Genomic DNA, 15,935 nt, shown 5'->3' with positions numbered 1-15,935 from the left:
GTTTAACTGTCCATAGAAATAACTTGAATGTCATTATTTCTAAACATACCAAATTCAGTGCAAGATATAGCATTAGCATCTTCAGTTAGAGTCATAACATATATGTACAATATATCACCATAGTGGAGGTATTAGGCAAGGTTGACCGCAATGCACTTAGGGTAGGTGCTAACAAGATAAACAATAGTTTAATGAAGCAACGACGCTTATTAGAACAGGGTAGACGCTTAATTAGGCGCCTATCATGTACAAATTGCACTGCTGCTTCAGAAAACCATGTTTATTATTGTTAGCATGTACCTAAGCACGTAGCATTGGAAGTTGGCCATTACCAGAAATGAGCAATGTACTACCAAACACTTAAGCATAGCATGTTAAACAGTCAGAACCCAAAAGATAAACCGGCGCATAAGTTCAAGTAGTATGGTGGGGCAGAAGTATCACACGACAACCATAACATAAAAACAGTCTTAACTAGGGTGGGCCAGCAGTAACAACCAAGCAGCGCATCAGATCCTCGGCATCTTGGCCGGACGAGGAGGCCTCGGGAGGTAGAATGGCAGATGCCCCTTCGCGTACTTCCTGAGGAAGGCACCAAAAGCGGCATGTTTAGCCCGGACGTGGGGCTTGCGGTTCCTCCCATTACCACGGCCGATATAGGTGAGATGCATGATCAGGCTGTTGTAGTCGCTCTTGATAATCGCGTAGCAGAAGGGGCAGGCTATGTTGCCGTAGAGCCTGTTGTATCCGCTGCGGTATGGGATTTCCCCATTCTGCAGCCTCCTGAGGATGTAGCGGCTCTTGCTGTCCCTGCTCTCCTTACTATCATCCACGTCTTCGTCATCTTCCTGTGTGTTAGTTGATCGACAGCTATGTCAGATTAGGTATACAGAAATGTAGCATTTCATAGGAGTATCAAGTACATTCCTAAAGTAGGAATAAAAAAATATGATCAATCAGATGATTCACACAACATGTACCTCATGTATTGCAATATATGTTTATGTATTATTTGTTATCTTTCTTGTTCTTTTTTCTTTGCTTTGCATGCGTAGCTGTTCTCCCCTCTAAAGTACTCCTATTTGTACAATCTAAGTTGACAATTAACTAAAGTGTTCATGTTTTACGGTATGAACAAATCACTTTACTGCATTCAAGCACATATTTTAGTTCATACTGAAAATAGATAATTCCAAAAACAGGATCATTTCTTGCCATTTTTCTTGCAACAATATGTTGTATGATCTGGTTTTATCATAAAGAGATACCAGACAATATCTAATTTAATGATATTCAAACTAGATGAGTACATACTACAAAGTAAAACTACCGCATCAACAAACAAAAGATTGCCCTCACTTGATATTTTGAAGACAACAAAACATATGAATGAGGTCATGAATTATGTATAAAAAAGAGAAATTTTGGATTGAGGTACATCGGTTGCGAACATAAGAAATTATGGCTTTAATTACTCATCCTTGTTGCTAATAATGACATAGGGTGCGTACATAAGAAACTCTACAGTGAATTACTGGCTGCAATCAGAAAATGTCTTCACAATGGCTTCATGATTTTCGTCAAATAAACCAGTTTTTCTGACAACTAAATAAATGTACTGTTTACTAGGTCTCAACAGATTTGGTAATCAGATTGAAAATAAGATGCATAGTCCACTTCATTATATGGAAATCATGAAGCAGACAGAAAAAGTTTGCACTGTTAAGGTAAGAAAGATTCTATAAGAAAGGAGAAAATGTGGTATCATTTTTGTGCATATGGAGCATTATGATTACGCTTAGTAATGGAAAATTCTATATAGTAGGAATGCAATAGAAAATCTTGTTGCTAGAAATGTACTGTTGCATGGACTTGGCATGCATGATTACTGATGTGGCATAGTTTCATGGATTGATTTGTGCAAGAGAAGAACTAATCCATGTTTGTTGTTAATGGCAGACAGTGGCCGTAAATTGTTACTGCATGCATCAGTACTGACCAGATGCATGACTCAATGATGTGGCCCAGTTTCATGCATACCAAAACCAGATAATGGGTTGCCACTATTGAAGAACGGAGCATAGTTCCTTGAATAGCAAAAACAGATAATGAGTTGCACAATTGAGGAACAGAGCATAGTTGTAACAGGGGTTGTACTGATTTAAACAGGGGTTGTACTAATAGGAGAAACATAGTGCTATGAGGTTGTTTGTGCATAGGTAGCATTGTTCTTGAGTTTACAAATGGAATATTCTATATAGTATGCATGCTTGGAATTTTTCTTTTGTAGTAAATAAGATATCGAATGGCCAAAAATGCTGGGATTTCCCATCTGTCTACCGTTGGATTAGCTTCATCCAACAGCAAATATTCAAAGTTGTTTCCAGAGTACATGTTTAAAAAGTTACCATTTATAGAAGCTCAAGCAATGTTGATAAATATTTACTGTTGCATGTCAACTTTTCATGTTCTAGATATTAATCATTGATCCTCTTATTGACTGTCATTAAATAAACAAATTTGTAGGAAATTTTCCATCCACTCAGACCTGTCTGAAAGAATCCTACGTTTTTAGTATGCACAATCAAACACTCACACAATCCTATAGGATTCAAGATGACATGCCACTCTAATCCCACGTTTTCCCTATTCATGCGTTTTGGAAATCGTACGAATCAAAGAGGTGATACATAACAAATACACCGTTTTCTATAGCAGAACTGATTATGACTACTGTTGCACGCACAGGGGGATTTTAGGCCTACATGACTACTGTTCCATGCTAGGTTTCAGATTGAAGGGGTTTCCTTCCAAATGTACGAAACAACTAGTACTAATCATAACCGTAAGGGAGAGATCAAGAAACATAACCTATCTGGACGAAATCTAATCCGTGCTGCATGCAATTCAGGAGAAAACCCCAAGGGAGAAAACCCCAAAACAGAGTAGGAGAATAGAACAGAACAGAGTAGTACCTCCGAGAGCTCGTCGTCGACCTCCTCGTCGAACTCGACGGCCTCGTCTTGCACTTCCTGAGCGTCGAGGTGGGCCTCCTCGTAGCTCTTGTCGATGAGCTCGTACTGCTCGCGCTGCCGCTTGAGCTCCTCCTCCAGATCCACCGCCAGCTCCTCCTCCACCTGCTCCCCGACCGCAGGCTCGACTGCTGCGACGGCGGTCGGAGCAGTCGCAGCAGATGGTGCACCGCCTCCCGTCGCCGCGACGGTGCCCTCGGCCGCGCCAACCGCGACGACAATGACCACAGCAGGCTTCCCCACTGCTTCTACCGCTACGTCCTTCTCCACCGCCGCGTCTTCACGGCCGGCCTTCATCTTCCGACGACGAAGGGCAAGGGAGGTGGTTGCTGGCTCGTAGGAGGTTGGTTCGAGGTGAGAGGAGAGGGTTTTTGCTGATTTGGGGAAGAAAAGCAGCAGGGGTGGGGGGTGGGGGAGACGGGGGTGGGGGAGGCGGCCTTTATTTGGCATGTGGGGGTGGACGTTTGGAGTTACCGAGGCTAGACGCGTGGCGTCGTGCGCTCGTGCACGCCCCAACCGCTTTCATTTAATTTTTGTCATGAATTTGTATATTTTTATTTTTTTGACCTGTGGTTTAGCGAGGAAATTGCACAAATTACCTACTTTTGGTGTTACTTTTGCATAGAACACCTACTTTACAGGTTTGTTGCACAAAAGAACACATATTGGGGTAATTTGTTGCAGCTAGGTCTAATCCGCCATTTTGGGTGGGTTGACATGATTTGTGACAAGTGAGTCCAGTTTGTAAGTGCACCGCGGGAAAAAACACATTCCACATCAGCACCCAGCTAGAACTGTGCAAAATTTACAAATAGGTACTCCAGAAATAATTCTCATTGTTTCTGGGCCCATAGAAATGAACTATTGACAGTTTTTTTGTTCCCACATAACATCTTGGCACACAAGAGCATGCACCAAACTTGTTCTCCTTCGACACACAGAGCTATAACGACGGACATGTACCAGTAATATTCACACTGCACGTGTCGATACCATCTTGACCAACATGCAACAACATTGGTCTCATTAGATTGATACATGCCATAAGGCGTCCAAATCATTCACCAATTCTTCTAGTCACATTCCACTCCAAGATGCGACAATGGATCGACATGTATCAATCTTGATATCTTTGCACAAATAAATGGTATAAGGGCCAGATGCACCAATAGATGTCACAATGCACTGACACATGTCACTTGGGCCAACACGCACCATGCCCACAAACAAGGAACAAATAAGCCTATAGGATCCACATGCACCGATAAACTACGTCTCGACATGCAACAACTTTTCGTAGTCACATTGCACGCACAGTGCATACCAAGACACGCCAACGGCCCGTCATGTAGCAATCTTCATGTGTTTTCACTAATCATGGTCTCTTTGGACTCACGGATGCCATAAGGGCCAAATGCACCAATATTGACACGTTGCACTCAAACGTGCCACTTGGGCCAACATGGATAATGGTTTTTTTACTAGCAAGGATCACATAAGCCATTATATAGTGTTGGTACCCTAGCTAATAACAACATATATCAACATTGGTCCTAGTTGCAGCTTCACAGGACCACTTATGCCACACATGGAGCACAGCCTCGGTGCATGGTTTTTTTCGTGTGTTTGTGTCTGGATAAATGTCTTAAGGAGAGGCAAATTGGTTCAACCGAACACACTGCATCAGCCGAACTGGTTAGACCCTTTACCACACACCCGCATGGCCCTGGTCCGAATCCCCGTCAGGCAGTTGGAAATGCCAATTTTTTCTATGGGTACCGACACGTGGGGTCCCCTTGTCATCCACACAAACGCGCCACCACATGTACCACATTTGGCTAAGTGCACCTAGTACTCCACATCATTTTCAACTTCTTCGTCCCCTTCTCGACAAGCGCTGCCGCCAGCTCCCGACGCCGCCTCTCTTCGGTGCCGGATCTGTGCGGCCGCCGCCAACTCCGGCAAGTAGGTGAGATCTCCCCTCATCCCCCTCGCGAATCTTCTTCCCTTCCCAAACTGCATGCGTCTCCCTCCGGGCGCGGATCTAATCCAGAAATTTTATTTGATACATGCGGTAGATGATTAGTTGATGGATATGATGGTTCTTTGATAGATTGATGGATGTCGTAGTGTAGGATCTGAGCCGTACCAGGGAAAAGAGAGGCCCTGTGCAAATCAAAATGAGGCCCTATGTGTGAAAAAATAAATCAAAATAATTCATCCGTTCTTCACTATAGTATCTAGTACTGACATTGGATTGGATTTGATTGGGATTTATTAGGTAGATGATACTGGCATTGCCATTGTCATTGGCATTGCTTTTTTAGGTAGATGATAGTAAACAGATTTAATAGGCATTGCATTTTAGGTTGTCACTATGATTTTTTATATGTATGATCTTTGTATAGTACTATGGTAGCATACAATTCAACTTAGAGTTCAACATGTTCTGTCTAGAATGGAGGGAGCACCGTGTCGACGGTGCAAGTCACGGTGCCGGGCCAGTCTTTGTACTGCCACGCTGTTCGGCATCTACTTCCAGCCTACTTTTGTTTTTGCAGCGGTAACAATTTATATGAACCTTCTGACAGTTCATTAATTTTGTTTTTATTGCTATTTCCACTAATGCATTGTGTTTGTTATTTGTTTTTATCTTGCATAGATTGTCCCATGCAATGTGAGATTGGCATTCAATGAGCTCGTCGGAGACACCGTGACCTTCGACGCTCTCGGGGGGCCGTACACTATGCACGTCGATAAGGGCTAACGATAACCCAGATTGGAGGAGATGAATGGGATCGTTTCATCGCCCGCTTGCGTCTTAGTGGGGGTGAATTGATCAGCTTCTCCTTCAGAGGAGAAAGGCCCAGGATTTCTGTTCTATCTGAATTTGATTTTCGATAGTGAGGATGAAATTCTTGAGGAGGACGATGGTGAGGATTCAGATGATGATGAGAACTCACTTGATGAAGCACTCTATGCCCAAAGACTGAGGCTGAGCGGCGATGAAACGTGCAACCTCTGGGACATGCTTCCGCTACGTGAAGACTACGTCGGGATGCCATTCGTGACCCGCCTCACAAGGACGAATGTTAAACAACATCTCATGGTATGTTACTTACTGTGGTAATTACATGATATGCATTCTTAATAAGTGTACTAGTTGATATGATATGCATGTTGTAGTACTGTGATGATATGCCATGTGTAGGATTCATTTAGTGCAGAATTTTTTATGGTATGCATGGGTTGTAGTAATGCGATATATCCTTATGTAGTGTAGTAATATGCGATGATATGGTTAGTGTACGTAGTAAATAATGATATTCTTAATTACTGTAGTAATTTGATGATTAGAGTCTACTGTAGTGATGTGATGATATATATGCTCAGTGTTGAATCCAATGATATATGTGTCTTCAAGTGTATGATTTGCTGATAATTGCACGTGACATGCTCATATATCATATCAACTATTTTCAGAAATTACCTAAGAGGTTATCTGTTAGTTGTGGCATCGAGCCGCATGAAGAAGGCATGCCTGCTGGACTACGCCTTACCAGAACGGGCTCCATCACCACCTGTGCCTACGCAGTGGACACGGACGGTCGCACTGTCTTCAACCGGGCGGGGTGGAAGAAGTTCCTTCATGGCAAGAATCTTTGGGTAGGTCAGGGCATCCTACTCACTATTGCGAACACCCGTCGCCGTGACTTGAGGATGATGATCACCATCAACCTCATTTAGAACTGGTTGGGCCATGTTTCGATGTGAAATGAAGTTGGTATGTTAGCTCTTGTTTCCGAGTACTTGCCGTGTATTACCGTACCTATCTATATATATCCTGGTTCAGTAAATGGGCCATGTATCGCTGTGAAATGAACTTGTTATGTTTGGGGCTTGTTTTGTTGTTGCCCCAGCGGTTATTTGAGACTTCCTTGAACTTGAATCTGTCTTGACTTGTTGTTGGATGCTTTGTGTTGTTGCTTTATAGTATAAAGCTGGGGGGTTGGGGACCCTTTTTTGTAGGTTCGGTTAATGGAGTTTAGTTCTAATTGTAGTAATTGTTTACTTTTCCATACAATTCTGAACCAAAACTACACATGGCACAACCTTCTATGATTAGTTCCATTGATAACTAGTACTCCCTCTGTAAACTAATATAAGAGGGTTTAGATTACTAAAATAGTGATCTAAACGCTCTTATATTAGTTTACGTAGGGAGTATTGAAGAGCAGCCACAAAGTTCCATTCCCAATTTACTTGAATATTTATTTTGATGGATAAACAAAATAGGAAGCTAGCAAACTTATTTAACGAGATAAGCAAACTATGTACTTGATGACATAAGCAAACTTGTTCAACCCTGAGAAACAAGACATAAACAAACTGGTTCAACTCTGACACACATGAGATAAACAAGCTGGTTTAACCCAAGAAAAGCAAACTACAAATTTCAAACAACAAGATAAACGACAAGCACAAGCGCAAGCAACACGAAGGCAGACTTTGATGTCTCCTCATCCCGCATAGTGGCAGTGGTAGTAGGGGTCCGCTTCCTGCTCTTATGAAATTTCCAGACCTCTTTTGATGTTGTTGATTATCTTCCACAACTTGTAGGTCGCGTATGCATCTATTGCTGCGTACTCAATGAGGTAATTTGGCAGTGGGCTGTCCCCCCATAGTTTATGGTCTGCCTCCCTATCGATCTTCTTCTTCATCTTTTTGTAGAATGGGTGGATGACGCTGGCTGCAACATCGGCCAAGGAGTCGTACGGTTTTCCGTTGTATGGAACTCTCCAGTTGCACTGAATGTCGATGTGCTTGTTGGGGTTTATCTCCAAACCAGACAATTTCAGCTTGTCCCTGTCATTTTTAATGCTGAAACCAGCAAAGGTGAACAACTTCTCCTCCTGTAGGAGCTCTTTGAGGCGCTTTGGCCTGCTAGGGGAGAGACAAGTGATGAATACATGGAGTACTAGTGTTTATTTTTCAAGATTTAATCTTCTATTTTCTATGGTTTACAAGTGAATAATACATGGAGTAGATGCTTATACAGTATAAGTCATGGATGAATGTAGTTCAGAAACTAGTACACATAGTTCTGAAATTAAAATCAAGTACACCATGTTATTTTTTTTTCGGAATATATAGTTGAGTCAATGATCTATTTGCTTTCTAAGTGCCAGTTTAGTTTTATTATTTTGAATAAAATAACATATACCTCTGCTTCACCAAGTTCTTAAGTTTTTTTGGTGGTGAAAATAACACCAGACCAAGTTCAGAAACTACTTCACTACATGAAGTTCAGAAACTACACTAATGAATCAAGATGAGAAACTACACTGGTACATCAACCTCACAAATTAATCCTGTGCAATTCAGATACTAATCAAGTGCATCAGGGTCAAAATATATTCTAGTGCATCTACTTTGAGGAACTGCACTAGTGCATCCATTTTCACAAACTACACTAGTACATCTAGTATGAAACTAGTCTAATGAAATTTCGAGGGAGCAGTATTGATGAATGGAAGAGGGTGAATGAGTAGGATACTTCATCATTTTGTGGCCGCAGCGATGTGGTACACGAGGCAGAGACCCTCCATGCTGATCTGCAGAACTGCTGCCATCTGCGGAGGTTCATCATCTTTGGTAAACTCCACATCAATGCCCATGATGTGGGGGTACGAGCCGCAGGCGCTCCTCCTAATCCTAGATATCATCTTGTCGGCCTTGTCTGGTTCGCTGGTGAAGACGACCTCCAGTGTCTCCTTGCCGTGGAGCTCAACCCCTGTGAGGGTTACGGTGTACTCGCGCTTCTGACCGGGAACGTGAACGACGTCGAGGTTGCCGCTCTGGTGGGACGTCTGGCCACAATGACGCATGGCAGACGCTTCCTCCGCCATTGCCCTCCTCCTGCGACTGCGGGCTTCGAAGAGAGATGTTTGTGGGTTGTTTGCAGAAGAGATGGAAGCGGCAATGGAGGTTCTCGGAATGAGGCAGTATTGTAGTCGATTTGGGGCTTTTTCACGCCTGGGATGGGGACGTGGGGGAGGCGGTTCGTCTAGGACATGGGGGTAGTTGTGGTGGGGCGCAGTTGCAGTCCGTCGTGGCAATCGCGCTCTGTGCACTGCTGGGTGCGCGTGCGTCTGAGTTTAGTCCCACCATGGGCCTGCATCCTAGCCCATATCACTGGGTTTGTAGTCGTATGCGGGTTGTGGTGTGTGAAATATCATGTTAGGTAGGTGGGCTTTTTTTTCTATGAAATCATTTTTTGCCTATGAGACATTTTGACTTATACTAAAATAACACTTCCTTTTTTTAGGTACACGTGTCTTATGTGACAAGTTTAAGTTTGATAACAATGAAAAACATGTAAAACCTTGCCACATTGCCTTTCTTGGACATGTGTAAAAAAGTTTAAGTTTGAAAACACTTGAAAAACATGTAAAACCTTGCATCATTGAATTTTAATTATAAAATAAATATGTAATATTGCAGTGAAATTGTAGAACATCTCCAAATCAACCATCTTCAACAAATTTTGGAAGTTTCGTTACATGCGTGATTTTTTCGTTCATTAGTACAATGTCGACCATTTTCAACATGTATTGCAAGTTTTGTCACGCATGGCGTTTTTCGGGCATATGCGACACGAAGAAACCATTGTTAATACTAAAAAAGCAAGGACAATATTTTGGAGATCTTTTGGGATATCATTGTGATATTATTGAAATCTCACATAACTCAATGCAGCCCACCCCTCCCTAAATACTGCGATTACAGCGCCTCATTCTAACCACCCGGTCGTGCCATCCGCAGCTCCCACGACCGCTGCAAGATCAGATGGGAGACCCGGGCTCACACGGATTACAGGAGTTGCCGACCACCGCCCACCGCCATGAGGGGTCGGACTTCAGTGTTCTTCTCGCCGCCCCGTCCTCGCGTGAACCCGCTGTATATCCTTGCCGCCGTCTACCGCGCTATACGGGCACTTCTAATTTGCCACGCACTATCCGCGGCCATCAACTCGGCGCCGACGTCTCCGAGAGAAGGCATTTCCTGATCGTAGCTTTTTTTAATCGTTGTCGGCCGCTCTTTTAGTAGTTGAACCCTCATAGGGTTTGCACAACTTCACGTGGTTAAGCAATTGGATACCCTTGTTAAACTGCGCTTATTTTATGCATGACCCAATAGGTTGTGTGCTTAAACTCATAAGTGGATCATATGTTAAATGATCCACTTAAATTTGACAGCAAGACCATAGCCAAACAAATGTTGAGCCCATTCAAACTTAAATAGGTAGCATCAATTGATACATGATCTTGCTCATGCTCTACTTTTAGCATCATTTCATACATGTTCAGTTCTTATCATAAAGTGGATATATGTACTTTTGGCAATCATGAACATCCTCTACTTACTGCTATAACTAATGCATCCTCAGTACAAAAATTGAACAGGCAATACGGTTATATTGGCAATCATTTGCATGCTTTACTTTTGGCAAGAACTAATGCATAGTTGAGTTATAACTGGTCATACATATGGCTGGAACATCTTGAGTTATCATCATGGTCACGCAGAGACCCTAACCCATCACAAGATATGTTGAGCCCATTCAAACACAAATAGGAAGCAGCAATTGATACATGTTCATGCTCATGGTCTACTTTTAGCATAATTTGATACATGTTCAGTTCTTACCAGAAAGTGGAAACAGGCACTTCTGGGAAACATGAGCATCCTCTACTTATTGCAATAACTAATGCATCCTCAGTACAAAGCTTCATATGGCAATAGGTAGAATTGACAATCATTTGCATGCTTTACTTTTGGCAAAAACTAATGCATAGTTCAGTTGTAACTGGTCATAGATATGGTTGGAACATCCTGAGTTATAAACTGAACATAATCATGCTAAGGTATAACTACCATAGTCATTGTAGTAGAGTTCCTAGCATGCATCACCGTACGATTCTAGAACGGAAGAATAACACAACAAACATAACATAGACCACCGTACGATACTTGAGTTGCTATGGCCTTGTACAATGCAAGGTGATTAGGCGAGGTGTTTAGAAAGATAAACCAGGCTTTTCTTAAGCACCGGTGCTTATTTGTACAGGGTAGACGCTCAACTAGGCGTCTGTCCTGTAGGAATAGGCAATGGTGCTTCAGAAAAACCCGGTTTATTTTTCTAAGCATCACCCTTAGCATCTACCATTGTACAATACCTAACATGCATCAGCAAAATAGTACTAATAACAACTTAGACCACACTTAAGCAGATTAGCAGCAAACACTTAGTTAAACGGCAGACCGCACACCATAAGTTCACACCCACCATAGACCATAGGACATAAGTTCTTACACACCATAGACCATAAGTTTTAGAGTCGACCAGTGAATATCGATAACATAAAAGGACACTGCGGTCCTGGGGCAGCAGCAGCAGTCTAGCAGCACATCACTTGTCTCCCTTGTTCAGCGGCGGCGCGGCGGGATGTAGTAGGGGTCATTGACTTTGACAATCTTGAGGAAGCGCCCGTAGGCCGCATGTTTTGCCAGAGTACTGGCCTTTTGCTTCCTACTGTAGGAGTTGCCAGTGGAGATGGCATGCTGCATCAAGCCATCTATGCCGCCCTTGATCGCCTTGCCAGAGAAGGGGCAACCAAGCTTTCCATAGAAACGGTACTTGAATTTTCCAGCAATCAGCTGCCTCATGACGTAGCGGCTCTTGCTGTGCCTGCTGTCCATGTCATACCCCACATCATCGTCATCCTCCTGTGAATTAGTGCACAAAGAAGAACTCAGTTAATCTATTCTGCTACATTGCTCTTAATTAGAATGTATGAAAAGTACAGACGTGTAACATGACAGCTATCTATTTGCTTGAAATAAGGCGTATATGCACATACATAATTGACCCAAATAATTTGACATGCATAAATATGGACGGTGGAATAGTTGCATTGATAGATTAGTGCACAAGAAGTACATAATTAACACATGAAAGAATTCATAATGTGGCTTGGTTTAATGATACTTGATACTTGTTACAGGTGTAATTCTGATTGGAATCGGAAAAAAGGCTTCGGGGGTTTCTTCTCTGTACTGGAATCAAGAAACCATAATTCTTTCTGAGAGCAGCAATACTAATTCTCCAACATTGTTAGTATGGATGAAAATGCCAAGAGCACACTGACAAGTCAACGCATAATGCAGAACTACGCTACAGCCCATACAGCTCGATTTCATCTATCTGAGAGAGAGAGAGAGAGAGAGAGATTGTTTTGTCATTTCGTACGACTAATTTGACATTAAACTGATGTCAGTGTGCTCGTCAAGTGATGCGTCGATACTAGATTTACGACATAATCAAAATGTCAAAATAGACCAAGCTTTATCATAGTGGAATGCAATGCCTTGCTACGACGCCTCTCATGAATTGGTATATGCAATTAGTTAGGATTAAATCCAACTGTCTAGTCGTCGGTAGTTACAAAGGAGCTATGGGCTACTATCTTTATCCCTTATCTTGTGACTCTGATGATACCGGTGAGGAAAATACTTTGGAGCAACTTAACTTGGAACAGGAAATGTTGTCATGAAAAACAAAGTGTTTTTTGTCTATTTATTGGAATTAGAAATTGAATTCTAGTTTTACAAATATATGCTAAAAAAGATTCATTCCGGTGGTCTAAAAAAAGATTCAGAAATTGAATTCTAGTTTTACAAATACAAGTTGAGTATTTAGGGCATGTTGTCTAGAAAAAGATGCATTCCAGTGGTCAGATGCTCAAATTGAGGCCTTCACAACATTGAAGAATTGTCTTGTCACTGCTCTTGTTATGGCTTTGCCTTATTTGACCCTACCATTTACTTTTTAAACAGATGCATCAGGTCAAGGTATTGGTTCTGTCCTCATGCAACAAGGCAGACCAATTGCCAAAACAGGAAATGGCGTCAAAGAAATAATCAAGTGGTCAGAACAGGATTCTTACCAATTGAAACTGAATGTAGATGCATCATATGATAGTTAAGAAGGACATGAGTCGATGGGTGGTGTTTTAAGAGATCAGTATGGCAACTCTGTGTCAATTCAGTAAATTGCCATTATATTGCAAATGCATCATCTGCCTGCTTGATGGAGTTTTAGCTATACTAGTGTGTTTTTTTCTTCTGTCTATTCGAACAGAAAATGAATCAGATTCTAAAATCACCATCCAACAAGAAAATCTATGCTAGATCCCTACAATCCTACATGTATGCAAACATTATGGAGGGGCCAGTACATGAGTAGAAATACCTCATCAATACTTTAAGAAAATGATTCAGATTCAAAAACCACCATTCATTATGCAAGAAAATCTATGCTAGATCCTTTCAACTAGCACGCCCATATGAATTTGATTCTCATGTACTTAACAAGAAAAACCCCAATGCCATGAAAAAACAGAGTACATGAAGGAAAAATAAATCTCAAAAAACCAGATTAGTACCTCCGACAGGGTTGGATGAACTGCATTGCTGATATTGATCCCAAGAAAAAAACAGTAGGTACAGCTAGTCCGTGAATAGCTAGCCATCGCACTGTAAAAATAGGATAGGTTCGTTCAGCTTGAGTTGGGTTAAAAGCACGGAAGGTATTTGCACCATCACCGTCCTCAAATAGAGTATTTTCTACGGTCGCTCCATGAATAGCGCATAGCAGAGCCGCACCTAATACTCCGGCAACTCCCATCATATGAAATAGGTTCAACGTCCAATTATGAAATCCTTGGAAGAAAAGGATGAATCGAAATATCGCTGCTTTTCCTCGGTGAAACAAGAATCTTTTTTGTTCAAACAAAAGCGCTTAGTTTAGCCTTTGTTTCCCTATCGTCTAGTGATGCCCCTATCGTCTAGTGGTTCAGGACATCTCTCTTTCAAGGAGGCAGCGGGGATTCGACTTCCCCTGGGGGTAGGGAGTATTATGAAAGGAGGTTAATCATAGATTAGCAAAAACCCTAGAATAAATTCTTCCTGGGTCGTTCCCTCCCTCTTTAATGAGGGATGCAAAATAAAAAAGTGAAGTAAGGGTGCCCTGTGGGTATTTGATCTTGCTCCCTGGCAATACCGACGGTGTCCGCTTGACCTTTTCTAAGCGGGGACAGAATGAAACGACCATAATAAAGGCGCTTACTATCTACTCTTGATTCAACACACTTCCACTGTAGTGTTTGAGTGGATCCTGCTACCTCCTCTCGAACCATAATAGACTAGTATTATTATTTTATCATTGAATCGTTTATTTCTCTTGAAATGAAAGTTGAAAGCGGGTTAATTCTTTTACAGACGTCTTTTTTTAGGGGTCGACTCTCAAAATAAAATTAAAAAAAAACATACCCTACATAACATATCCAACTCTTCTTGGTTCAGGGTTTTCCGTTTCCGAAGACTAGTAAAATAGGCGGATTCTGGAACCCCAAGGATTCAACGGTATATGGATATGGAAAATATAAGATTTCCGGTCCTAGCGGGAAAAGGCGGGGAAAAAGAACGGTTGTGATAAGAAACTCTCAATTTTTCTTGCTCTTGCTACAGTTAAACGATCCTCTTCCGATAATTCATCCAAGCCAAGAATTGCGATAATGTCCTGAAGTTCTTTGTAACGTTGTTTTTGTTTGAGTTTGAGGCGACCTATACTAAACTATAATAGCAAGGAGAGACAGCAGCTGATACCAGATCATACTACAGTACAGCTAGTGCGTGCTAAAACCCTCCTTGTCTACCTTGTTTTTTTAGTATTATCTAAAATAACTGATGAATTCAAAATTTTCCATAACTTAGGTAAATGCTTTGGTTTTTTGGTCCTCGGCCGGTACTTGTGGATTCAAAAGCTCAAGAAAAGCATCACCCTATGCTGGTCAAAGAACAGCAGTAGATGCTATTCGTACAGTAGGTTTGCAACGAGGCAATTTTTTTCAAGAATTCTTTTTTGCATTTTTAGGTATAAAAAAAACCATCCTAGTGGATCCGTGTGGTAAGGAAAAACTGGTAATCTATTCCTTAAAAAAAATCTTGGCCCGCGGGTCTGACACAAGGTTAGAATCCGAGCTCTTCCAGAGTGGTATCTCACTGATGGCTCGGGCTCGCATATTTTTTTTACAGTAGCAGGATCAGAATAACTTACTCGGTGAAATGCATTGAGATCGGAAAGAACACCAACGGCGAAAGCACTCTGCTGGGCCGACACTGACACTGAGAGACGAAAGCTAGGGGAGCAAATGGACCGAGGCCAACTTTGGTTGGTTAATCCGATCAGTTCATCGATGGTCAGGTCGCTTCTGCAACTGGATAACTAGCACTGAAAATCGTCTTTACATCGGATGGTTCGGTGTTTTGATGATCCCTACCTTATTGACCGCAACTTCTGTATTTATTATCTATATGTTATTCAAGGCATCAATAGAAAACCCCATTTTTGTAGGTTCTACTTACTTTTCATTGGCTTCGGAATAATAGAGTAATTCGGAATAGCAGCCAAAATCTTGGGAAAATCTAAGTTAATGCTTATTTTCAACTCCCCGAAGCATTTCGTCGCTTGCTACGCCCTTCCTCGTCTCTGGGTGCCTAGGTATCCACCGCAAGCCTTTCCTCTTTTGAACCTCTTTCACGCTCATGTCACGTCGAGGTACTGCAGAAAAAAGAACTGCAAAGTCCGATCCAATTTTTCGTAATCGTTTCTTACCTAAATTTATTAGTTTCTTCTTTATTTGTAACAGTTCTCTACTTGGGCGGGTGGAATTTATCCAGCAGGAATTGAACCCGCAAATTTACCAATTATGAGTTGGGCGCTTTACGTCTTGTTTGACCGGTGAAAGACTTCCTTTGTTGAAATGTTCTGTTCCAAAA

The 15,935-nt window shown here is 41.9% G+C and overlaps 2 protein-coding genes across 2 annotated transcripts; both read right to left on the bottom strand.

Moving 5' to 3' along the window:
• Positions 1 to 274: 274 nt before the first annotated feature.
• LOC123497816 (uncharacterized) lies at positions 275 to 3,412 on the bottom strand. Its single transcript, XM_045234675.2, has 2 exons — positions 2,976 to 3,412; positions 275 to 848 (listed from the first exon to the last, which is right to left on the bottom strand). The coding sequence occupies exons 1-2, from the start codon at positions 3,327 to 3,329 to the stop codon at positions 510 to 512; spliced, it is 693 nt and encodes a 230-aa protein (XP_045090610.1). The 5' UTR covers positions 3,330 to 3,412; the 3' UTR covers positions 275 to 509.
• Positions 3,413 to 7,597: 4,185 nt separating this feature from the next.
• Positions 7,598 to 8,941, bottom strand: LOC141042730 (uncharacterized). Its single transcript, XM_073511609.1, has 2 exons — positions 8,622 to 8,941; positions 7,598 to 7,898 (listed from the first exon to the last, which is right to left on the bottom strand). The coding sequence occupies exons 1-2, from the start codon at positions 8,939 to 8,941 to the stop codon at positions 7,598 to 7,600; spliced, it is 621 nt and encodes a 206-aa protein (XP_073367710.1).
• Positions 8,942 to 15,935: the final 6,994 nt, after the last annotated feature.

This window comes from Aegilops tauschii, chromosome 3 (assembly GCF_002575655.3).
Source record: "Aegilops tauschii subsp. strangulata cultivar AL8/78 chromosome 3, Aet v6.0, whole genome shotgun sequence".
Taxonomy (NCBI): Eukaryota; Viridiplantae; Streptophyta; class Magnoliopsida; order Poales; family Poaceae; genus Aegilops; species Aegilops tauschii.
The sequence above is the reverse complement of the archived record's forward strand: the minus strand, read 5'-3'. Positions and strand labels throughout refer to the sequence as shown.